The 24,778-nt window shown below is 46.7% G+C and overlaps 1 protein-coding gene across 6 annotated transcripts in view; it reads right to left on the bottom strand.

Moving 5' to 3' along the window:
- The window catches only part of ITPR2 (inositol 1,4,5-trisphosphate receptor type 2), a 317,011-nt gene that overhangs the window by 245,087 nt on the left and 47,146 nt on the right, over nt 1–24,778 (bottom strand). For 2 of the 6 annotated variants that reach the window (XM_075602847.1, XM_075602848.1), the window contains exon 3: nt 7,669–7,739. The exons of the other annotated variants lie outside the window; for them this stretch is intronic. In XM_075602847.1, the coding sequence (XP_075458962.1) occupies nt 7,669–7,739 (71 nt within the window). The remainder of the gene's footprint in view (nt 1–7,668; nt 7,740–24,778) is intronic. 6 annotated transcript variants of the gene reach the window in all.

Below are 24,778 nucleotides of genomic sequence, written 5' to 3'. Positions count from 1 at the left end.
CAAGCGGGGAGACTATAGAGCCTGTTACACATGCGTTATTTACATCAGTTATGCACGTATATAACGATTACAGTACAGTACATGCATCGATAAGTGGGGAAAAGGTAGTGCTTCACTTTAAGTACATTTTCGCTTTACATACATGCTCCGGTCCCATTGCGTATGTTAATGCGGGGTATGCCTGTACTTATGGCAGAATTGAGGATCCCCTCCCATGCTCCCCAGTCAGCACCTCACTAAATTGTGAGCGCTACCAGGACACCATCCTCGACTGCTTACATCTTCCTGTAGTATGGCCTAAACCAGGGGGGCAACTCCAGTCCTCAAGGGTCATCAACAGTCAGGTTTTAAGGATAGCCCTGCTTCAGCACAGGTGGCACAGACATTGACTGAGCCACTGATTGTGCTGAAACAGGGATATCCTTAAGACCTGACCTGTTGGTGGCACTTGAGGACTCGGCTTGGGGACTGTGTATGTCTAAATAGTTTTTCCTCAATGAAAATAATAATAATAATGTATGTATCATTGTATTTATATAGCACCAACGGCGTACTCTGTGCTGTGCAACATTACAATACAGGGGGAATTAAATATAAACAATGGTGATAAGAGCACCAAGTAAATGACACATCCAGCAAAGGGGGGACCCCGCCCCGAACTGCTTACAATCTACATGTGGCCGAAAAGGGCTATTCGTTTTGTAACCGCTGTTCAGATTTTCTTGCTGATAATATATCCGATCTTATATATATATTAATGTGATATATCACCGTAACACAAACAGGGGGACCTTAACATTGCAACAGGTCAGCTGATACAATGATGCCTGATATTCAGCGCACTGCGTTCCAGGCGGTTTTTTTACATAATATGTGGGTGACTACGTTAAGCATTAAATGAGCAAAATCACCATTTATATGAAGCTTTCCCCAGTGTCCGTTGCCGGCTGCAGGTTACCATGGTAACCGCAGAAGATTAGCTAGGAATTTAAAAAAATGTAACGCTAAAAATAATTATGTGGGGGAGGGGGGTGGAGAGCAGGATGTACTGTATGCTCAGCGGACAAGATACTATCATTATATGAGTTATTACTATTAGTGTTTATTTGTAAAGCGCCAACATCTTCCGTAGCGCAGTTAATGACTTAATACAGCTTTCCTTATACTTGTTACTGTTATCACACAGATATCTCCTATAGCGCTAGAGTTTAATAACAGTGCCTACCTTTACCTGTAATTTCCCCCTGAGGAAGGACAGCATTCAGTGCGTTTGTGCTATTAATCCCATTTAGGAAGCAATGAAGCTTTCCAGGGCTACACACCACACAAGACCGCTTTATCACACACGTTGTGGGGCAGAGAGACAGCCTAGCGACCAAGACAGAACCCGCACAGCCCCCTGGCCCCCCACAGGCCCCCGGCCCTGCGAAGCCCCCCGGCCCCGGACAGACCCCTGGCCCCCCGCACAGGCCCCCGGCCCCCCGCAGGGCTGGAACCCAGCCACCAGGCAGCTACAGCTCAACCGTCTTTGCACCAGGACGGCGTGTGGCTAAATCCCGAGGGTGTAACGCGCTGTAACTTTGCAGGGATCTGTGTGTACAATAAAAACAAATATGTCACACCTTATCTCTATTCTCTCCTTGTGTTTTACCACGAACACATAACTAACTTGTCCTGGAAGAGGAGTGTGTGTTCCCTGTCCTCAGGCTGCCAGCTCCTCAGCCTCGCTGTTGCAACAATGTTGCGACCCCTTGTGGGTTTCTTTGCTTCAGCCAGTTGCCTTGGCAACCCCCCCTGCCTTTTTACCAGGATGGACTGCTCCCCCTCCCCTTGCCAGGTGGTATTGTCCCAGTTCATTTCCCATCAGCCCAGACCAGCATGCTGCCTCTTAGTACCAGCAGCCACCCTGAGCAGACATCTCTCCTATCCTGGGAAAGTGACTGATCTTCACCTATCCCTATATCCTGCATTTATCCCACTTCCCTCATAGCTCCCCTTCCCCTCCATTACTCCCCTTCCCCTCCATTACTCCCATGTCCCAGTGTTCCCTCTGTACTTTTCCCCCTTTTATTTGTATGTTGTTGCCCCAAATAAACACTTAAGCCAGTAAGAAGGTTCCCTCGCTTGATATATGGGATTGAGTTAACCTGCCTGTCCCTACGCATCTATCAGGGTGTGCTTCATAACATAACTGTTGCTACTAACTTTTGCTACAGCTATTAAAGCTAACCTAGTGCAATATTGTGCATCTCTTGTGCAAAAAAAAATATTATTATTTATATATATCAAATCCGTAGCTCTGCCTTGTGGATTCATTTTCAGCTCTAGCAATCAGAGATAAATTTATTTTAATAAATATACCTATTCAGATTATTTTATGCACTCTATATGCCGATATCCGTAACGATATCTATTATTTCACACTTTAGCGTATACTCTTCACTGAACAATCTGATGATTATACTCTATCGGACATTGGGGTGAGTATTAACTCCCAGCCCTAGAATACCCCCGTGTAGGGTCTGAGTGCGTACACTTCCCGCCATACATCCCCTATAGAGGGCTGATTACCCTAATTCTTCTATGTTTATTACACAAACAGAATGACATACACACACGCACAGACAGACACAGACGGGAATGAGCGCCCTGCGCCGGAGAGCGCGCACTCTAGAAGTAATTAGGGGCAATGTTGATACAAAAGGTTAAGTGGGATGGAGGATGGAGTTACGTTTAGGCTTTGGGGGGATTGTGGTGCCTTTTAGGTATTAGCAGTTTCCCACCCCTGATGTAGACCTTTTACAAGACCCCTCTCCCCCCCCCAGAGGGGCCTGCGATATGAACCCTCTCCCCCCCCCAGAGGGGCCTGCGATATGAACCCTCCCCCCCCCCAGAGGGGCCTGCGATCTGAACCCTCTCACCCCCAGAGGGGCCTGCGATATGAACCCTCTCCCCCCCAGAGGGGCCTGCGATATGACCCCTCTCACCCCCAGAGGGGCCTGCCATCTGACCCCTCTCCCCCCCAGAGGGGCCTGCGATATGAACCCTCTCCCCACCAGAGGGGCCTGCGATATGAACCCTCTCCCCCCCAGAGGGGCCTGCGATATGAACCCTCTCCCCCCCAGAGGGGCCTGCGATATGACCCCTCTCACCCCCAGAGGGGCCTGCGATATGAACCCTCTCACCCCCAGAGGGGCCTGCGATATGAACCCTCTCCCCCCCAGAGAGGCCTGCGATATGAACCCTCCCCCCCCAGAGGGGCCTGCGATATGAACCCTCCCCCCCCAGAGAGGCCTGCAATATGACCCCTCTCCCCCCCAGAGGGGCCTGCGATATGAACCCTCTCACCCCCAGAGGGGCCTGCGATATGACCCCCCCCCCCAGAGGGGCCTGCGATATGAACCCTCTCCCCCCCCAGAGAGGCCTGCGATATGAACCCTCTCCCCCCCCCCCCTGAGGGGCCTGCGATATGAACCCTCTCCCCCCCCAGAGGGGCCTGCGATATGACCTCTCTCCCCCCCCAGAGGGGCCTGCGATATGAACCCTCCCCCCCAGAGGGGCCTGCGATATGAACCCTCTCACCCCCAGAGGGGCCTGCGATATGACCCCTCTCACCCCCAGAGGGGCCTGCGATATGAACCCTCTCCCCCCCAGAGGGGCCTGCGATATGAACCCTCTCACCCCCAGAGGGGCCTGCGATATGAACCCTCCCCCCCCCAGAGGGGCCTGCGATATGAACCCTCTCCCCCCCCCAGAGGGGCCTGCGATATGACCCCTCTCCCCCCCCAGAGGGGCCTGCGATATGAACCCTCTCCCCCCCAGAGGGGCCTGCGATATGAACCTTCTCCCCCCTAGAGGGGCCTACGATATGAACCCCACCCCCCCCCCCAGAGGGGCCTGCGATATGAACCCTCTCCCCCCCAGAGGGGCCTGCGATATGAACCCTCTCCCCCCCAGAGGGGCCTGAGTTCCTAACGTGACATGATTATGCACGAGCGGGGTCGCAGTCTGCACTCGGCGTGGAAACGGGAGCATGTCACCTTACTGTTGTACTTGTGTATTTGCGGTTGCTAAGCACACAGACGCCGAGCAGCAAACCGTTCCTGTACTGTGTGCTAAATGGTGCAGAACAACATGTAAAAACAGGTTTGCCATTAATTACTTCTGATATAATCAAGTGAAGGTGCAGTCAGTAGGGTCATAACTTATTCATGGGTGAGCAAATGCCTGAGCAGTGTCATTATTCAACGGGTCTTAACGAAGTCTCCGGACTGCAAAACGTGGGCAAAAATCTCCTTCACTCTTCTCCGTACTCACACTTCTTCTCCATACTCTTGCTATCCGTAATAAAACTCTATCCTGGATCTCCTCTTACCTCTCCCATCGTACTTTCGGTGTCTTTTGCTAACACCTCCTCCTCCTCTATCGATCTCTCTGTGGGGGTACCCCAGGGCTCTGTCCTGGAACCTCTTCTCTTTGACACTTTCTCTAGGTGACCTAATCACATCTCTTGGGTTCAAATATCACCTCTATGCTGAAGATACACAAATGTACTTTTCAACCCCTGGCCTTATACCTGCTGTACAGATCAAAGTTTCTGAATGTCTCTCCGCTATACAGTATCATCCTGGATGGCCCTCCGCTGACTTAAACTTAACATGTCAAAAACAGAGCTCCTCATACTTCCTCCCAAACCTGGACCTGCTACCTCCTTCCACATTACTGTTGGAAGTACTATCATACACCCAGCAGCCCAAGCACGCTGCCTAGGGGTCACACTCGACTCCTCTCACATTCAAAAAGTAGCTAAAACCTGTCGTTTTTTCCTCCGCAATATCACAAAGATTCGCCCTTTCCTCTGTCGCTCGACTGCTAAAACTCTGACTCAGGCCCTCATTCTCTCCCGTCTCGATTACTGCAACCTCCTGCTGTCCGGCCTTCCTGCCTCTCACCTGTCTCCCCTACAATCTATCCTAAACGCTGCTGCCAGAATCACTGTACTCTTTCCTAAATCTGTCTCCGCGTCTCCCCTGCTGAAATCCCTCTCCTGGCTTCCTATCAAATCCCGCATCTCGCACTCAATTCTCCTCCTCACTTTTAAAGCTTTACACTCTTCTGCCTCTCCTTACATCTCAGCCCTAATTTCTCACTATACACCATCCTGACTTGTGTTCTTCTCAAGGATGTCTTCTCTCTACCCCCTTTGTATCTAAAGCCCTCTGAAATTCATGAAATTCCATATAGCCGACCAGACAAAATGTAACAGTCTAATTAACTAATCATACTCATTTTCTAGGGAAATTATTAATTACAAGTTGAATACCTAAGTGTTTTCTTTACAATTATCCCAACCTGTTCTTATCAGAGAATGAATAAAGGGGAGGGGCTCTCACTGTGCAATCACAGTGACATCATACCGTTGGGCCAAGCTGCTGATGGGAACCTGCACATTCTGGCAAAGCCTGAGTCTGCCTATTACCTCCAGGGTCACACAGCACATGGCCAGCAGAGGCCCCCCTCACCTCCACGGGATTTGCTGTCACCTTTGTTTTTGAACTCCCGTGCTCAGGGGGCCCCTGGTGAAACACTGGGGCCTCTGCCAAACTATTGCCTAGAAGAACTAGAGCCCCCTTTGACAAAAGGAAATGAACCCCTCCCACGTCTCAGTTCACCCCGTTTACATAATAACCTTAAAAATTGACTTTAAAATATATTTAGGTGTCAGATTTGGGTTAAAAAAAACATCAATCACCTAGATGTGACCCCTTAAAGCTGCAGTTCAAGCAATATCCTACATGTGTGTGGTTTTTTTTAAATAACTCAGTTCTGTACAATGAGAAAATATTTGTAGCATTTAATAAAATAAAAAAAACAACCATTTACAAAGACAGTTTTAATGTATTATAATGTAACAAACATTGTTTTGTTTCTATAGCAACCATTTAAAAAGTCACATCCCCTTCCTCTTCTGAAGCAGGCTCTGGCAAACCCCTTTTTGAGCCCTGCCCTCTCTCTAGCAGTGCGCCAATTGTATCTAGTGACTGCCTGGTCACATGAACTTCCCCACAGAACTTTGCATCTTTGGTTTTCTTCCGCTGCACTGACCGCCATTTAGTGAACCCCCGAGCCGAATCTTCGCCGATCGATCCCAGGAGAATGGATCGATCGGCAACTTAACTAATTACTTATCATTGTGTGGATTGTATTAATGTGCATAATGAAAGGAAACATTTTTTTTGTTTTTTAATGGCTGCTTGATCTGCTGTTTTAAATATGTCACTGGAATGAGTTCTCTCTGGTCCCAGGAGGTACTGCCCGTTTAGTTCTTGGGTACACATTTGCAAATCTATTACCCACATCTTTTTGGGAAACACCAAAATATTTGATAGGAAGTTAAAAAGTAGTTGAGAATAGTTTGGTTAGGAATTAATTTTTTTTTTTTTTTACATGAGATAGGGGGGGTATTTTTGTTTTAAGGGCAAACAAATCTTTACAAGGAAGCTGATTTAATTGATTAACTATTCAGTCTGCGTGAATGTCCATTTAAAGCAGCAATCCGTCCCAGAAACCGGTTCATATCCATTTATTTATAAAATGTTCTATTAGGAACACATTAAGAGTTACCTCTCGTTTTCAGGCATGTCCTGGGCACAAAGTTATAATAATACATGGTTACATTAAAGCTGCAGTTCACGCTGCCGTCTAAAATATATATATATATATATATATATATATATATATATATATTTTCATTCAATGTGTGCATCAATACAATCTGCACGCTGACAAGCGATTAGCTAAGCTGCAGATCGATCCGTTCTCGTGTAATAGATCGCTTGGTCAGGGTTATTTAATTCAGTTCTTGCATAGCATTGTAGGCAATGTAGTCCAGACATATCATGTGACTGGGCAGTTACTAGATACAATTGGTGCACTACTAGAGAGAGGGCAGGGCTAAAGAAGGGGAAGGGGCTGTGACTTTGTAAATGGCTGCTATAGAAACAAAAATGCATGTTACATTAAAATACAGATAATGTCATTCAGAGATGGGTTTTTTTATGCTACAAGTATTTTCTCATAGTACAGAACTGATTTATTTAAAAAAAACACATTGCTTGAACTGCTGCTTTAAATAAACAGTCGTAATACATTCAATTTACAAACATTTCATGGACAGTTAGGGATACTACAGGATTCTAGTTTTACTCATATACTGTATAGTTTTAATATCTTGTTCTTGAGGATGTCCTGCCCTTTTTTTCTAGTGTTAAAATGCATGGTTTTCCTAATTTCTAGCACGTGCGGTTGCCATGGTAACCCTGAGACTGCAGTGCACCGAGGAGAGGATCATTTTAACTTCATATTTCCCACGCTTATATCTCCTGAGCCAAGCATCAGGTTTTAAAAATCCGTGTTGGGAAGGATAGGAAGTGATCTCGTTAAAATAAGTGCAAAAATAATTATTAAAATGGCGGTCAGCACGTATTGCAGCTTTAACCCCCCCCCCCCCACCCACCCCTTTACTTACAATGAAGGACAATTGGTCAATAACACTGGTTCTCACAGACAACCCCCAATAAGCTCAGCAAATCAGAACGGAGACCCCTCGTCCCACCATCGTCCCCAAACACGCTGCACACTGTTTTACTTATGTTCCTAATCACAAACCTCTAAACTTCTTGGGGGGGTTCGCCAGGTCCCCAGCATCTGGATGAACCACACACCTGTCATCCACCAATCTGGGGAGAAACCAAGAGAAATCCTTTATTATACGTCCCGGAACTGTTCTGCCAAGGAGCAGAAGGGCAAGTATCTACAAGGCAGGGAGGAGCTCAGATGAGGGGCGCTCAACTGCAGTCCGGAGGACACCCAACAGCGCAGGTTTTCAGGATATCCCTGCTTCAGCACAGGTGCCTCAATCAGTGGTCGAAGATTGAGCCACTGATTGAGCCACCTGTGCTGAAGCAGGGATATCAGTAAATCCCTGATCTGTTGGTGGCCTTTAAGGACTGCAGTTGGCCAGTCAACGACTAACCGACTGATTGAGCCACCTGTGCTGAAGCAGGGATATCCTGAAAACCTGACCTGTTGGGGGTCCCCTGGACTGCAGTTGGGCACCCCTGGCACAGAGTAGCAGCATTGCAGTAACAATGACAGATTACAGGGCTGCTAAAAATAACGTAACCTTGCAGGCGTTTCCCTTCTGTACCTTGGATTATAAAGCGCAAAATGGCTCCGTACCCAGAGCCTGAGAGGCCAGGATATAAAACAAACGCTCTGCGATGCTCCTTGTATTGTGACTATTCATGCAGCATGACCGAGCCAAATGTAAAGAGGCCGCTAATGTTTGATATGTATGTATGTATGAATTAATGTATGCATGAATTAATGTATGTATGCATGTATGCATGTGTGAATGTATGCATGAATGTATGTATGCATGAATGTATGTATGTATGAATGAATGCATGGATGTATGAATGTATGAATGAATGCATGGATGTATGAATGTATGTATGCATGAATGAATGTATGTATGCATGAATGAATGTATGTATGCATGAATGAATGTATGTATGCATGAATGAATGTATGCATGAATGTATGCATGAATGTATGCATGGATGTATAAATGTATGCATGTATGTATGAATGTATGCATGAATGAATTAATGTATGAATGTATACATGAATGTATGAATGTATGTATGTATGAATGTATGTATGTATGAATGTATGCATGAATGTATGTATGCATGAATGTATGTATGTATGAATGAATGCATGGATGTATGAATGTATGAATGAATGAATGAATGCATGGATGTATGAATGTATGTATGCATGAATGAATGTATGTATGCATGGATGTATGAATGAATGTATGTATGCATGAATGAATGTATGTATGCATGAATGAATGTATGTATGCATGGATGTATGAATGAATGTATGTATGCATAGATGGATGCATGGATGGATGCATGGATGGATGCATGGATGAATGTATGCATGAATGTATGCATGCATGAATGTATGCATGGATGTATGAATGTATGCATGTATGTATGAATGTATGCATGAATGAATGAATGTATACATGAATGTATGAATGTTGAATGAATGTATGCATGTGTGCATGAATGTATGCATGTATGTATGAATGTATGCATGTATGTATGTATGTATGTATGAATGTATGCATGAATGTATGCATGAATGCATGTATGCATAAATGTATGAATGTATGCATGGATGTATGAATGTATGCATGGATGTATGAATGTATGTATGCATATATGAATGAATGCATGTATGAATGAATGGCTGTATGCATGTATGTATGAATGTAGGCATTTATGAATTAATATCTTATTTATATAGCGCCACCCAGGTACATAGCGCTTCACAGCAGTAATACATGTGACATAATAATATATAACACGTAGTGGGAATAAGCGCTTCAGACATAAAAGTAACAATAAGAAAAGGAGTCCCTGTCCCGCAGAGCTTACAATCTAAGTGGTAAGTAGGAATAACGTACAGAGACAGTAGGCGGCTGTTCTGGTAAGTGCGTCTGCAATGGGCCTGATTAGTGTTAACGGGGCTTTATTTCAAGCCCAATTTGATGGTAATAGAATCCTTTGCACTCACTGTCACTGTGTCTTAGGCTAAGTCCCCAGTGGGGGGCGGCTGCTGCACGTGCGCCTGGCGTTCTCGCGGCGCGTGCACAGCTTAAACCCGCGGTCTGCGCTGGAGCTGCAGGGAGAAAGACGGGGGGAGGGTGACGGGGCGCGGCCATGACGTCACCGGCTGGTAAATCCCTGATCTGTTGGTGGCCTTTAAGGACTGCAGTTGGCCAGTCAACGACTAACCGACTGATTGAGCCACCTGTGCTGAAGCAGGGATATCCTGAAAACCTGACCTGTTGGGGGTCCCCTGGACTGCAGTTGGGCACCCCTGGCACAGAGTAGCAGCATTGCAGTAACAATGACAGATTACAGGGCTGCTAAAAATAACGTAACCTTGCAGGCGTTTCCCTTCTGTACCTTGGATTATAAAGCGCAAAATGGCTCCGTACCCAGAGCCTGAGAGGCCAGGATATAAAACAAACGCTCTGCGATGCTCCTTGTATTGTGACTATTCATGCAGCATGACCGAGCCAAATGTAAAGAGGCCGCTAATGTTTGATATGTATGTATGTATGAATTAATGTATGCATGAATTAATGTATGTATGCATGTATGCATGTGTGAATGTATGCATGAATGTATGTATGCATGAATGTATGTATGTATGAATGAATGCATGGATGTATGAATGTATGAATGAATGCATGGATGTATGAATGTATGTATGCATGAATGAATGTATGTATGCATGAATGAATGTATGTATGCATGAATGAATGTATGCATGAATGTATGCATGAATGTATGCATGAATGTATGCATGTATGTATAAATGTATGCATGTATGTATGAATGTATGCATGAATGAATTAATGTATGAATGTATACATGAATGTATGAATGTATGTATGTATGAATGTATGTATGTATGAATGTATGCATGAATGTATGTATGCATGAATGTATGAATGTATGTATGTATGAATGAATGCATGGATGTATGAATGTATGAATGAATGAATGAATGCATGGATGTATGAATGTATGTATGCATGAATGAATGTATGTATGCATGGATGTATGAATGAATGTATGTATGCATGAATGAATGTATGTATGCATGAATGAATGTATGTATGCATGGATGTATGAATGAATGTATGTATGCATAGATGGATGCATGGATGGATGCATGGATGAATGTATGCATGAATGTATGCATGCATGCATGCATGCATGAATGTATGCATGGATGTATGAATGTATGCATGTATGTATGAATGTATGCATGAATGAATGAATGTATACATGAATATATGAATGTTGAATGAATGTATGCAAGTGTGCATGAATGTATGCATGTATGTATGAATGTATGCATGTATGTATGTATGTATGTATGAATGTATGCATGAATGTATGCATGAATGCATGTATGCATAAATGTATGAATGTATGCATGGATGTATGAATGTATGCATGGATGTATGAATGTATGTATGCATGTATGTATGAATGTATGTATGCATGTATGTATGAATGTATGCATGGATGAATGTATGTATGAATGTATGTATGCATGTATGTATGAATGTATGCATGGATGAATGTATGTATGCATGAATGAATGTATGTATGCATGGATGTATGAATGAATGTATGGATGCATGGATGGATGCATGGATGGATGCATGGATGAATGTATGCATGAATGTATGCATGCATGCATGCATGCATGAATGTATGCATGGATGTATGAATGTATGCATGTATGTATGAATGTATGCATGAATGAATGAATGTATACATGAATATATGAATGTTGAATGAATGTATGCAAGTGTGCATGAATGTATGCATGTATGTATGAATGTATGCATGTATGTATGTATGTATGTATGAATGTATGCATGAATGTATGCATGAATGCATGTATGCATAAATGTATGAATGTATGCATGGATGTATGAATGTATGCATGGATGTATGAATGTATGTATGCATGTATGTATGAATGTATGTATGCATGTATGTATGAATGTATGCATGGATGAATGTATGTATGAATGTATGTATGCATGTATGTATGAATGTATGCATGGATGAATGTATGTATGCATATATGAATGAATGCATGAATGTATGAATGTAGGCATTTATGAATTAATATCTTATTTATATAGCGCCACCCAGGTACATAGCGCTTCACAGCAGTAATACATGTGACATAATAATATATAACACGTAGTGGGAATAAGCGCTTCAGACATAAAAGTAACAATAAGAAAAGGAGTCCCTGTCCCGCAGAGCTTACAATCTAAGTGGTAAGTAGGAATAACGTACAGAGACAGTAGGCGCCTGTTCTGGTAAGTGCGTCTGCAATGGGCCTGATTAGTGTTAACGGGGCTTTATTTCAAGCCCAATTTGATGGTAATAGAATCCTTTGCACTCACTGTCACTGTGTCTTAGGCTAAGTCCCCAGTGGGGGCGGCTGCTGCACGTGCGCCTGGCGTTCTCGCGGCACGTGCACAGCTTAAACCCGCGGTCTGCGCTGGAGCTGCAGGGAGAAAGACGGGGGGAGGGTGACGGGGCGCGGCCATGACGTCACCGGCTGGTTCGCCCTCATTGGCTGAGCCGCCGTTGGGGGCGTGGCCAGAGCTCCGTCGCCAGTTCTGAATACACTTTCCTAGTATTCAGAAAATCGGGTTGTGCATCACGGCGACAAATTGCAGGCCAGGGTAGCTGGTGGGCCGGCCGCTTTGAGGGGCAGTTCTTGTCCGTGCGGTGCACGTCTTAGCGTGCGCTGTAGCATGTACCGGGGACCTAGACTTACACGGAACTCCTCGCAGCAGAAACCTCCCCACTGTATACATATTATCTTTCACACCCCTTTGTACTACGCTACAGAACATGTTAGCACATTTAAACTAAATTATATTTCAGGCTAGAAGCGTTATAATTGCAGGCATCGTTAAAATCCCTGCCCTCTAATTGGTCAAAAGTCCTGGCATTATTTAACCCTTTGGGTCCCACAGGACGTAGCCACTACATCATGGGCCCACTCACCCCTCCATCCGCACCCCTGACCCACTCCCGCCTGGCCCATTTGGTTGAGATGGGCAGTGTGGGGGACTAGCCCAATGGCCATTCGTGCAGCCAAGCGGGGGTAGAGGTGGGTGCCGCTAACTTATGCTGCGTCCATAGGACTGCAGCCGTGCGGAGGCGCGCGGAGGCTGAGGGAAAGCAGGTGCTTTCCCTGGCCTTGGTCCGGGGGGGTGTCGGGGGGGGGGGGGGGAGGGGCTGTGACGTCACGGAGCTGGTTCGCCCTCATTGGGCGAACCGCTCACGTGACCGGCGCTGCGCTCCCTTGAGCGCTTGAATTTAAAATTATGCTAAGGCTTACGCTTCCGCACGCTTGCTGACGCGTGCGCGAGCCCCTGCTAAAGCCGCTCTCATTGCGGCTGCAGGGGCTCACTGTCGAGCAGCAGCGCGCCTCAGCACGGGTCAGCGCCTAAGCGCTGACCATGCCCGAGGCCTTATGAGTAACAATCCCTGCCTAGCTGGTCAGTTGAGCGACTAAAAGCTTAATATGTGCACGTGTAGAGGGTATGATTTTGTGTGTTTTATATGTAGGGTGTTCATATTGTATGTTATAGGCCTATAATCATATATTATCTGTAACTGTTCATGAATTGTCTTTAAATATTATGTATAACCCTATTCATTTCATTTAACCTAGTATCTGTCACCATAAGGCTGCGCTTATAGTGCCGGCGAAGCGACCGATGACATCACCTGTCGCCACTAGCGAAAGTTAAACTATAGTTTTAAGCGACGTCGCTGGCGACAAGGCCAATGACATCACGAAGGGGGCGGGCAGCGCTCTCTGATTGGTTTAGCGACAGTCACATGTAAATCAAATTTACCCGGCTTCAAAAATTTTGGGCGCTCCTTCGCGCTTACTATAAGCGCTTGCGACGGAGTCAATGGATTTGTTTTGCAGCGACGTCGCCGTCGCCAGGCACTATAAGGGCAGCCTAAGGCCTCGGGCAAGGTGCCTCGGGCCGCGCTGAGCCGCGCTCCTGCTCTGCTTCGCCTGCTCAAGCTGGTGCTTTTTTGCGTCCTGGCAGGCGAGGCAGTGAGCGCACTTTGGGGGCGGGGCGGAGGCGTAGCTAGTCCCTCGCTCCCATTGGATGTCTGCGGTCACGTGACCGCTCCCCTCAGTGCAGAAATTTAAACCTGCCTGTCTCCTGAAATTTTCTGAGCCTCCGCACGCATGCGGAAGCGGCTCCTAAAGCCGCGCTGATTACAGATGCAGGGGGTAAGTGCATCTGCTCAGCGCGGCTCAGCGGGGTCTGCTTTACCATGTCCCAGGCCTGACTGCGGCCAGGGTGAGAGCGTGCTGGAACTCGAGCTCTGCGCTAATTTTGCTTGGGGGATTTGTGACCAGCCAGTTGCGTGCTCGGGGGAGGTGTCTGGGGGCGTGGCCATGACATCACGGAGCTGATTCGCCCACATTGGGCGAACCGCTCACGACGCTCCAGCAAGCGGCAGAAACAAATTTACTTGTCTCTGCAAGCAGCTGAGCGCCGTGCGCTCACGGGCACCTGCGCGCTCAAGCTGGGAAAAAACATTGTAGCAATGTGACTTTGTAAATGGTTGCTATAGGAATAAAAATGCTTGTTACATTATAATACATTAAAAATGTCGTTCAGCGACACACAAATTGGTCATGCATTTCGCGACCGCCACCCGGTGCGAGATTGCAGCATTGTGGAAGCAGAATGAGATCCCAATTATCCCCAAAATTAGGAACCGAATTTGGCACGTTTGCCAGATGGAACAGTTGACGAGTTGGGTCAACGACTCTGGCACCAAATTTCTTAAAGTCTGGGACCCATGGCTAGAACAATACCAACATCCCAGGGTTGGACGCCGCCTCAATTTTGCACTAATAATACGAAAATGCGTTCTCCTTGGATGGGATAGACTGGACACGGACGTAGGGACACGTTAATTAGAGCCACCCAACAGTTACACTGAGCAGCAGGTACATTAGAGAGAATACCCAGCCACTCGAGGTCGCTTAGACCCTCCTCCAGAGCCTCGCAAGATCACCCTCCCCTCTCCCCCCCCACCATATGTGTCCCCCCCCCCCAGTCCTGTAAGTCGCGTACGTCTTGTCTTAAAGTCCCTTTATGTGGTTCGTCTGGTGCTGTTAGTGTCGACAGCTGTTTAACACAAAAAAGTGGACTGACTGTAATGTATGCCCATGGGTGGTGCGTTTCTGTAGATCTGATTTCCACAAATAAAAATGAAAGTTGAAAAAAAAAAATGTCGTTCAGGTTTTTTTTTAAAAATGCTACAAGTGTTTTTTAATAGTAAAAAAAAAAAAACACATGTAGAATATTGCTTGGTTTACAGCTTTAACCCATCGGCATTAATGGGGAAGTACTGCCCTGCCCGGAGACTTTTTTATAGATGGATAATTAGTATAATGCCCTCTTCTTCCCGCTGACCTGCTGCAGAGGGTCCAGAGGTGGCGGTGTGGTTCCAGCTGTGCATAACTGCGCTCTCCTCTGTCCTTGGCAACGGCACTGAATGCCCCCAGGGGAATACAAATGGGGTCGCACAAGTCGTGGTCAATGGCGAAATGATGGCCACGTTGAATTAGAGGATCTCCTGGGGGATCTCCTGGGGATCTCCTGCTACATGATTCAGTTCAGAATCCTTTTTTTAATTTACCAAAAATCAAGGGTGTTGCTGGTTCATGTGGCCTTCTGTTCCGTGGCGCTGCCTTCCCTTTAATGTTACTTGTCTCATTGAGTTCCACGATAGGCTGCACTTATACAGCCGGCGACGCGACCGATGACGTCACCCGTCGCCGTCGCGAAAGTTGTCATTCATATTTGGAGCCGTCGCTGGCTACAAGGCCAGTGACGTTAGCAAGGGGGAAGGCAGAGGGGCGGAGAAGCTTATAGCCAGTCACATGTGGAGACCGTCTCTCCAAAAATCAAATTCTACTGACTACCAGATTTTTGGTAGCGCTGTCGCTCAGTCGCGCCCACTATAAGCGCCGCCTTACTCTGGTTTCTCGTCAGACTTCTATTTGCTTCCCGTGTTTGTTCCGGAACAGACATTGCAGCAGTGGGGCAAATAACTCTAGTGCAAGGGGTGGCCAACTCCAGTCCTCAAGGGCCACCAACAGGTCAGGTTTTCAGGATATCCCTGCTTCAGCACAGGTGGCTCAAGCAGTCTTTGACTGAGTCACTGATTGAGCCAACTGTGCTGAAGCAGGGATATCCTGAAAACCTGACCTGTTGGTAGCCCTCGAGGACTGGAGTTGGCCACGTCTGCTCTGGTGCCTGAAATCCACGCTAACATGGCACTATTTTCTGACTGCCCACAGTCCACTATTCACATCCATAGTCCCTGCTCCCAGGCTGTCCAGGTGATTTATGATGGATTTATTCCAGGTGCCAGTCACCAGGTCTGCCGACAGCTTTCCCGGGACCCAGGACTGGAGAATCCACCGGGGTGTTCAGCGTGGGGGAGATGTCTGCTCCCCCACTGTCAGCAGCCCTGTGAGTCCACCCCACCCTTCTCTCTCACACGCTCCCCCCTCTCTATCACACACTTTCCCTTTCTCTCTCCCTATCCCATCCTCTCTCTCTCACTGCCCCCTCTATCTTACCCCCCCTCTCACTCTCTCTCACTCTGTCTCCTCCTCTCTCACACACTTTCCCTCTTCCCCCTCTATCCCTCCCTCTCCCCTGTCTTACCCCCCCTTTCCCTCCTCTCTCCCCCTTTCCCCACTGCCTTCTCTTTCCCTCCCCTCTCTCTCTGCCCCGTCTCTCTCCCCCCTCACTTTCCACCACCCCCAGTCTCTTTCCTCTGCCCCCTTTCCCCATCTCATCACTCTCACCCCCCCTCCCCTCTGCCCACTCACTCCCCCCCCTCACTATTACACTCACACCTCCCTCTCCCCCCGCCCCCTCCCTTTCCCCCCCTGTCCGGAGAGGGGGGCACACCCCAGCGACCAATACCGGAAGTTAGGCTCGACTTCCGGCGGGATCTAACCTCCAGGTTCGAACCCCCCTCCTCCGGCGCCGGGCACAGGACCGATGCCCATGCGCTGCCCCCTATCGGCGGGCCTGCCAGTGCAGGTGCTTTATCTATATGGGAGATTGGATTACTCCACTCTTCGCCCGAGCCACTGACTGAACCGCCGGTGCTGAAGCAGGGATATCCTGAAAACCTGACCTGTCGATGGCCCTTGAGGACTGGAGTTGGCCACACCTGTTGAGTGTATGATAAGTCCCTAGGACCGGGCTCTCAACTCCAGTCCTCAAGCACACACCCCCCACCCCCCCTCCCAGAAAGTCAGGATATCCCTGCTTCAGCACAGGTGGCTCAGTCTCTGCTTCAGCACAGGTGGCTCAGTCTCTGCTTCAGCACAGGTGGCTCAAACTGTGCTGAATCAGGGATATCCTAAAAACCGGACCTGTTGGGGGGGGGGGGGGGGTGGGGGGGCTTGAGGACTGGAGGTGAGAACCCCTGCCCTAGGGTTTTCTGAGTACTGTAAGTATTATTGTGCATTGATGCTGCAGAGCAGGTGTAAGAAGGATTTCCAGTGAGTGACACTCGCGCCGGACAGCGAAACCTCTCAGCCCTGTGTCATTTCGCCGTCACCAATCCATTCATAATCATAACTAATAAAGCTGTATTAGACGCTTTCAGCGAGCTCTTAAAAGCCTTCTTAGGTAAACAACGCCGGGTTTGTGTCGAAAGCCACTTCAAAGCTGCTGTATAAAAACCGCCTCCCGTATCAAACACCAGATTGTGAGTTAATAGACTGGCTTGTACAGAGCGAGCAATTAACAAGGCACAACAGGAGCTTCAGTTTAACAGCAACAGGGAAGAACATGTTTTACTTTCTCTGTAAATAAACATGCGGCGCTATATAATGGTGCCAAGTATATCTGCACTTTTACGTGAAAAGAGAAATAGAAAAGAGGCGTGAACAAAACTAGGGTTGCCAGGCAGCTTCTCCAAAAATACTGGACACAATGGTGAAGGTGCGAGGCGCTCGAAACACACACACACACACCTCACCGCTCCATGCTGTTTCCTCCTCTAGTTGGCCCCATCCCCAGGCTCCTGACACCTCCTCCTGATTGGTTGCTGTTGGTTAATGCAGTCAATCGGGATGGAGGAAGCTGCCCAGCCCCCTAGCAACAGCCCTGCTCTCTCCCTACGTGGGGTAATCCCACAGAACCCCCCTCCCCCCACCAAGCCGGTCAGGTCACTATGTCCAGAGAGGTAATACCACTATACACAGACATGTCCACTATTACCTCTAATTTTTTTTACTGAACAGTGTCCAAATACTGGACAGTCCGGTTCAATACAGGCATACCTCGCATTAACGTACGCAATGGGACCGGAGCATGTATGTAAAGCGAAAATGTACTTAAAGTGAAGCACTACCTTTTCCCCACTTATCGATGCATGTACTGTACTGCAATCGTCATATACGTGCATAACTGATGTAAATAAGGCATTTGTAACAGGCTCTATAGTCTCCCCGCTTGCGCACAGCTTCGGTACAGGTAGGGAGCCGGTATTGCTGCTCAGGACGTGCTGACAGGCGCATGCGCGAGATGCCGTTTGCCTATTGGGCGATATGTACTTACTCGCGAGTGTACTTAAAGTGAGTGTCCTTAAAGTGGGGTATGCCTGTACTGGACACCTGGCAACCCTAATATAAAAGTCTTTTTAGTGACAGGTACACTCTACTAGTTGAATAAATTAGTAGTAAAAGATTCAATTCTAAATATTAATTTGTTTGTTAAATAATTGTTTAGAAAAATGAACACAAAATGATACAAAGTAAGTTGTGAATATAAGTGGGTTACAATTACAAAGTGAAAACATAAAATAGTGATATTAAATGACGCTTTAGAAATGAAGGTGATATTGGTTTTTGCTGCACTATAATCTAATAACTAATAACAGACAGTGTGGATACGCTCTCCCACGCAGTCTGACTTCGTATCCTCCAAAACTGTATGCACACATACACACAAACATATACTGTACTATATACTATGTCTATACTAGCCCTTGAAGTGAACCACGTGATACAAATTTCGGACGAACGGCCTATAGTTGTAAAAGGTAATAGTGATTAAATAGTGATTCAATTGTAAGCCTTAACATAACGTAATAATTCTAAAGTAGGGTTAGTGGAATTAAGGGAATAAGTGGAATACATGGAGACTAAAAGAGTTTGGGTGGCGTTTTTGGATCAACATTTTGGAAATGAAAAAAAAAAAAAAAACTAACAATTTTCCTGGAAATAATTATTAGCAAATCGCGTCCTTACCATGCGCAATATGAGTGGGTAACACGAAGATTGGAGGGAGAGGAAAGTGTGACAGATGGAAGCACACTTCTGAATTACACGCATGTATGCACGCTCACGCAGATGTGTATGTGTGTACATAAACATACATGTGCATAAAGATATATGGCCATAAATACGTGTGTATGTGTCCATGCATATACTGTATATATTAATTAGGATGCTTACAATTTCAGAGGTCACATGACTGTTATAGGCAACTAAAGGTGGAAAAAGGCTTATTCTGCATCATGGTGGAACATTTTCATGGGGATTCTGGGTATGGCCTAATGGTGGCTAGAAGTTCAAAAGAAAGCTTAACCCTTTGAGTGCTAGCCCCAGAGTGCCATGGACGTGACGTGACCGCGCCATCACTGATGACGGAAGGGGAGAAGTTATCTGCCTTCCGTTCCCCCTCAGTGTAGATCCCGGCTTGCGCCCCAAAGGAGCTGCCGATCTCCCCCAGCAAAACAAGCACTTATTTTGTACGTAGCTACAACGTCACGGGACCCCCGAGTGCCAGATCCCATTATGTACTAGCTACATCTCTGGGCAGTCAAAGGGTTAAATAAATATGCCGATTCCAAAGGCGTATGGTGACAGCGTGAAAAGAAGACGTATTTCCGTGTAACTCTTGCACTGCTGGAGGGTCGTGCGCTGGGGCCGCTGGAACGGAAAGTATGTTAAAACGTTCTGGGCTGCCTAGAAACACATGTTCCCTGTTTAATCAATAACCACAGAGGAGAAATGTGTTACACGTGTTCCTGCCAGGAGCATACACGCTAATCTGACTTCTGCTTTTAAAACCATCAGTCATGTTTGCTCCATGATTTTCCAGCGGCCTGATCTAACCACGGATTCTGTGTTTCATTTCACGTTTAGAGTTCAACGTTTTAATACCTGTATTGGTCCTAGAGAAATGTCGATTTTTATTCTGCAGGTTGTGAAACCTTTTACTGGAGCAACACCAGATTTCTTCATCCACGAAATAATAATGCCCCAGTGCTTTCACCCCCGGGTTCTTCTTCGAGTATACTGTGTGCTACTCAACCCCCACAACCAGCAGCTGCTTTACCTTTTGTTCCCACATGACCCCTTATTTGCTCAAGATCAGGGGGGGGGGGGGCAACTCTAGTGCTCAAGGGCCACCAACAGGTCGGGTTTCCAAGATATCCCTGCTTCCGCACAGGGGGTGCAGTCGAAGACTGTCACCTGTGCTGAAGCAGGGATATCCTGAAAACCTGACCTATGAAGACTGGAGTTGGCCGCCCTGATCTAAATTGTAATCTCCCAGGAGCAGCGCACTCATTACTGTCTGTATCTGTTCGCGCGCGTCTGTCCTTATTTACATGGAACGGTTTATGTAATATACGTAACTCTGCGCCGCGCGGCGGAATATGATGGCGCTTGACAAATAAACGAGGATAATAATAATAAATGTCATTTTGTTCGAGGAAATCTGGGTTGATTCCACACACATACAGTTTCAATTCACAATTTAGGCCCCTATTGGATATGCTGTTATACCATGTTCCATTGCTCGGGAAGATCTCAGCTCCAGTTAAAGCTGCAGTTCAGTCTTTTTTTTTTTTTTTTAATTTATTTTTTAATTTCAATAGTTTTATGTGGGCAATCTCTAATTACCTAAAGAACTGTATAGCTGCAGGTCAATGCGTTCTCCATATATTGATAGGTGAAATTTGGTGACATAATTAGTGAAGGGATCTGTTTTTTTTCTGCTTCTGTCTCTCAGTGGAAGCTCATGACTATTCATGAGCACTCCTGCACTGACATGTGCTAGAGGGAGGGCGGGGCTGACAAAGGGGTGTGCCAGGGATTGTGACAGGACATGAAGGGGCTGTGCCTTAGCAAATGGCTGTTAAAATAGAATACAAGAAAATTGGTCTTTCAAAGTTGTTTTTTTAAAAACAGAAAATGCTAAAAGTATTTTTTCTTACTACAGAACTGATTTATTAAAAAAAACACACATGCAGGATATTGACTGAACTGCAGCTTTAAATGAAAGAAGTCCAAGTCATCTTGAGCAAGAGAAGGTTTTCCCTTCATATTCAATAGAGGCGTTAAGGAGTTATTAATTACGCAGAGGTGGTGGAAATGATAGTGCCTGATTGGCGCTCACGCTCATTGAAGTAATTGGGAGTTTCCATTCGATCTGCACTGTCGCAGTTTAACGTAAAAATAATCTTACTCTTAAAACGCCCGCCTTGCTCGATTCGCGGGTCAGACGCTATTTGAGACTAGTGTGGCATTAAACAAAGTATGGATGGCCAAACATCAGAAATTTCCCCCAGCTACAAAAGTCAGCATTAAAGACACTAACCATCCAATAAAAGTAATATGGTAATCTGACTGTTTAGATTGCTCCCAGTCCTTATGCGTTAAATGGCATATGTGCCCAACATTCCTATGGCAAATAATAAGGTCAAAAGTGTAATTGGTACAGCATTAATATCAAACAGGGCCGCCAACAGGGAGGGACAGCCGGGACTGCTGTCCCGGGTCCGGCAAGGCAAGGGGCCCGACCTCCCTGCCGGCAACTCTACAGCTCTCTGTGTGAAGGAAAGATGGGCCCTCCCCTTTTCTGGGGCCGTCCCCATTTGTCCCTCCTCGCCTGCAGGACTGGAGGACCCTCCCCTTCCCCCGGCACCGCTCATCTGTCCCTCCCTTAGGCCTCCGCGGGCCTGCAGGGCTCTGCCATGTACAGGCCATGCTGCTCCATCAGGCATATCCAAGGGCCTCAGGTAAGCCTACATGTCCCAGGCTCCCCTTATACCACCATCCCAGGCCTCTTACCCCTCAAGGTGTGTGTGTAGGGGGGCTTACATTGTGTGTGTGTGTGTGTGTGTGTGTGTGTGTGTGTGTGTGTGTGTGTGTGTGTGTGTGTGTGTGTGTGTGTGTGTGTGTGTGTGTGTGTAGGGGGGCTGACAGTGTGTGTGGGGGGGGGGGCTGATAGTGTGTGTGTGTGTGTGTGTAGGGGGCTTATATTATGTGTGTGTGTGTGTGTGTGTGTATGTGTGTGTGTGTGTGTGTGTGTGTGTGTGTGTGTGTGTGTGTGTGTGTGTGTGTGTGTGTGTGTGTGTAGGGGGCTTATATTGTGTGTGTGTTTAGGGAGGGCTTATAGTGTGTGTGTGTGTGTGTGTGTGTGTAGTGGGGCTTATAGTGTGTGTATGTGTGTGTAGGTAGGGCTGCTTATAGTGTGTGTGTGTGTGTGTGTGTGTGTGTGTGTGTGTGTGTGTTTGTGTGTAGGGGGGCTTATATTGTGTGTGTGTGTGTTTAGGGAGGGCTTATAGTGTGTGTGTGTGTGTGTGTGTGTGTGTGTGTGTGTGTGTGTGTGTGTGTGTGTGTGTGTGTGTGTGTGTGTGTGTGTGTGTGTGTGTGTGTGTGTGTGTGTGTGTGTGTGTAGTGGGGCTTATATTGTGTGTATGTGTGTGTGTAGTGGGGCTTATATTGTGTGTATGTGTGTGTAGGTAGGGCTGCTTATAGTGTGTGTGTGTGTGTGTGTGTGTGTGTGTGTGTGTGTGTGTGTGTGTGTGTGTGTGTTTGTGTGTAGGGGGGCTTATATTGTGTGTGTGTGTGTTTAGGGAGGGCCTATAGTGTGTGTGTGTGTGTGTGTGTGTGTGTGTGTGTGTGTGTGTGTGTGTGTGTGTGTGTGTGTGTGTGTGTGTGTGTGTGTGTGTGTGTGTGTGTTTGTGTGTGTGTGTAGTGGGGCTTATATTGTGTGTATGTGTGTGTAGTGGGGCTTATATTGTGTGTATGTGTGTGTGGTGGGGCTTATATTGTATGTGTGTGTGTATAGGTAGGGGGACTTATATTGTATGTGTGTGTGAATAGGTAGGGGGACTTATATTGTGTGTATGTGTGTGTAGGTAGGGCTGCTTATAGTGTGTGTGTGTGTGTGTGTGTGTGTGTGTGTGTGTGTGTGTGTGTGTGTGTGTGTGTGTGTAGTGGGGCTTATATTGTGTGTATGTGTGTGTGTAGTGGGGCTTATATTGTGTGTATGTGTGTGTAGGTAGGGCTGCTTATAGTGTGTGTGTGTGTGTGTGTGTGTGTGTTTGTGTGTAGGGGGGCTTATATTGTGTGTGTGTGTGTTTAGGGAGGGCCTATAGTGTGTGTGTGTGTGTGTGTGTGTGTGTGTGTGTGTGTGTGTGTGTGTGTGTGTGTGTGTGTGTGTGTGTGTGTGTGTGTGTGTGTGTGTGTGTGTGTGTGTGTGTGTGTGTGTGTGTGTGTGTGTAGTGGGGCTTATATTGTGTGTATGTGTGTGTAGTGGGGCTTATATTGTGTGTATGTGTGTGTGGTGGGGCTTATATTGTATGTGTGTGTGTATAGGTAGGGGGACTTATATTGTATGTGTGTGTGAATAGGTAGGGGGACTTATATTGTGTGTATGTGTGTGTAGGTAGGGCTGCTTATAGTGTGTGTGTGTGTGTGTGTGTGTGTGTGTGTGTGTGTGTGTGTGTGTGTGTGTGTGTGTGTGTGTGTGTGTGTGTGTGTGTGTGTGTGTGTAAGAGAAAACGCGGGGGTTCTCGTGAGCCCGCCGACACGTGGGTGCGAGGCCCTGGTGGAAATGTAAGTCCTGGGCCCCGAAAAAGCTGCCAGTCACCCTTGTAAAAATCCCTGGCCTGTCCAATGCTAGGGCTGCTCCCATATCTTGGCCCGTGCCTTGCAGGCTCTGCCTTCTGATCTGCTTTATCTCTGCAGCACTCTGGCAGCCAAGGAGTTTACCTGGAGCCTGGATTTGAGGCTAGCAATACAGAGAAACCCATCCTTCCACCCCCCTCCAAGCCCCCATGATTCCATTGCAACATACACAAGCCCAACTCAGGCCAATACCTGGCAAGTGGCCCTTGCAACTAGCTAATAGTCTCCCCCTCCTTTGTTTTGCTAGTCATATTACATTATAAAACAGTATAAAGGAAATAATTGCTTGGCCTCCCCCTTTTTTAGTGTCGGGTGGGTGGTAAATTCACAAAACATTCTACTGGCCCGTGCCCACGTCTCCCTTCTAACTCATTCTGTGGCTTCCTCCCCACCCCTCCCGGCAGTGCCTATTGTTTTGTTGACCACCTTCCACCTATTTGCCACTCAGCAAGACAGGAAAGGGTTTGCAAATAGTCGGGGACACCCGAGGTCCTGCCCATAGGCCGACCCTTGGTGACCTACTGCCCCATGAGTGGGCAGCTCCATTGCACATGGAATGCTGCCCCAGTTGGGTCATCACCAAATGAATGGCTGCAGTGCTGTAATTTCTTTACTCTATCGTCTATAAGATAAAGGAGACCTTCTAGAGTCCAGAAATAGTGGAACCCGAAAGCATGTGCGTTTAACCTCTGCCTTTTGTCAATGACACGCAGGACGTAACGGTCATGCAGCAGGAATCCTACCTGTGTGTATTTGCCAAAGAACCAAGAGAATTCCCTTTTTTTAATTTACAGATCTTCAAACATTCACTCGTTTTGGAAAAGGCGTTTTATTCTTAGCTGCTAATGCAGGCAGTGACCATAACCTTACACAAACCGTGTTAATATACAGGAGATTAGGTAGAGATTGTAAAAAAAAAAAAAAAATATATATATCTCTCCACCGCATTCAGTTACCATGGAAACATTGCAAGTAATACAAAAATAATCTATTACCTATATTTACTCAGTAAACACATCACCAGCATTAGTTCACTGTGTTTCTAAGAGGGAGGCGATGCATATATATATATATATATATA

Source organism: Ascaphus truei, chromosome 5, assembly GCF_040206685.1.
Source record: "Ascaphus truei isolate aAscTru1 chromosome 5, aAscTru1.hap1, whole genome shotgun sequence".
Classification (NCBI taxonomy): Eukaryota; Metazoa; Chordata; class Amphibia; order Anura; family Ascaphidae; genus Ascaphus; species Ascaphus truei.
The sequence above is the reverse complement of the archived record's forward strand: the minus strand, read 5'-3'. Positions and strand labels throughout refer to the sequence as shown.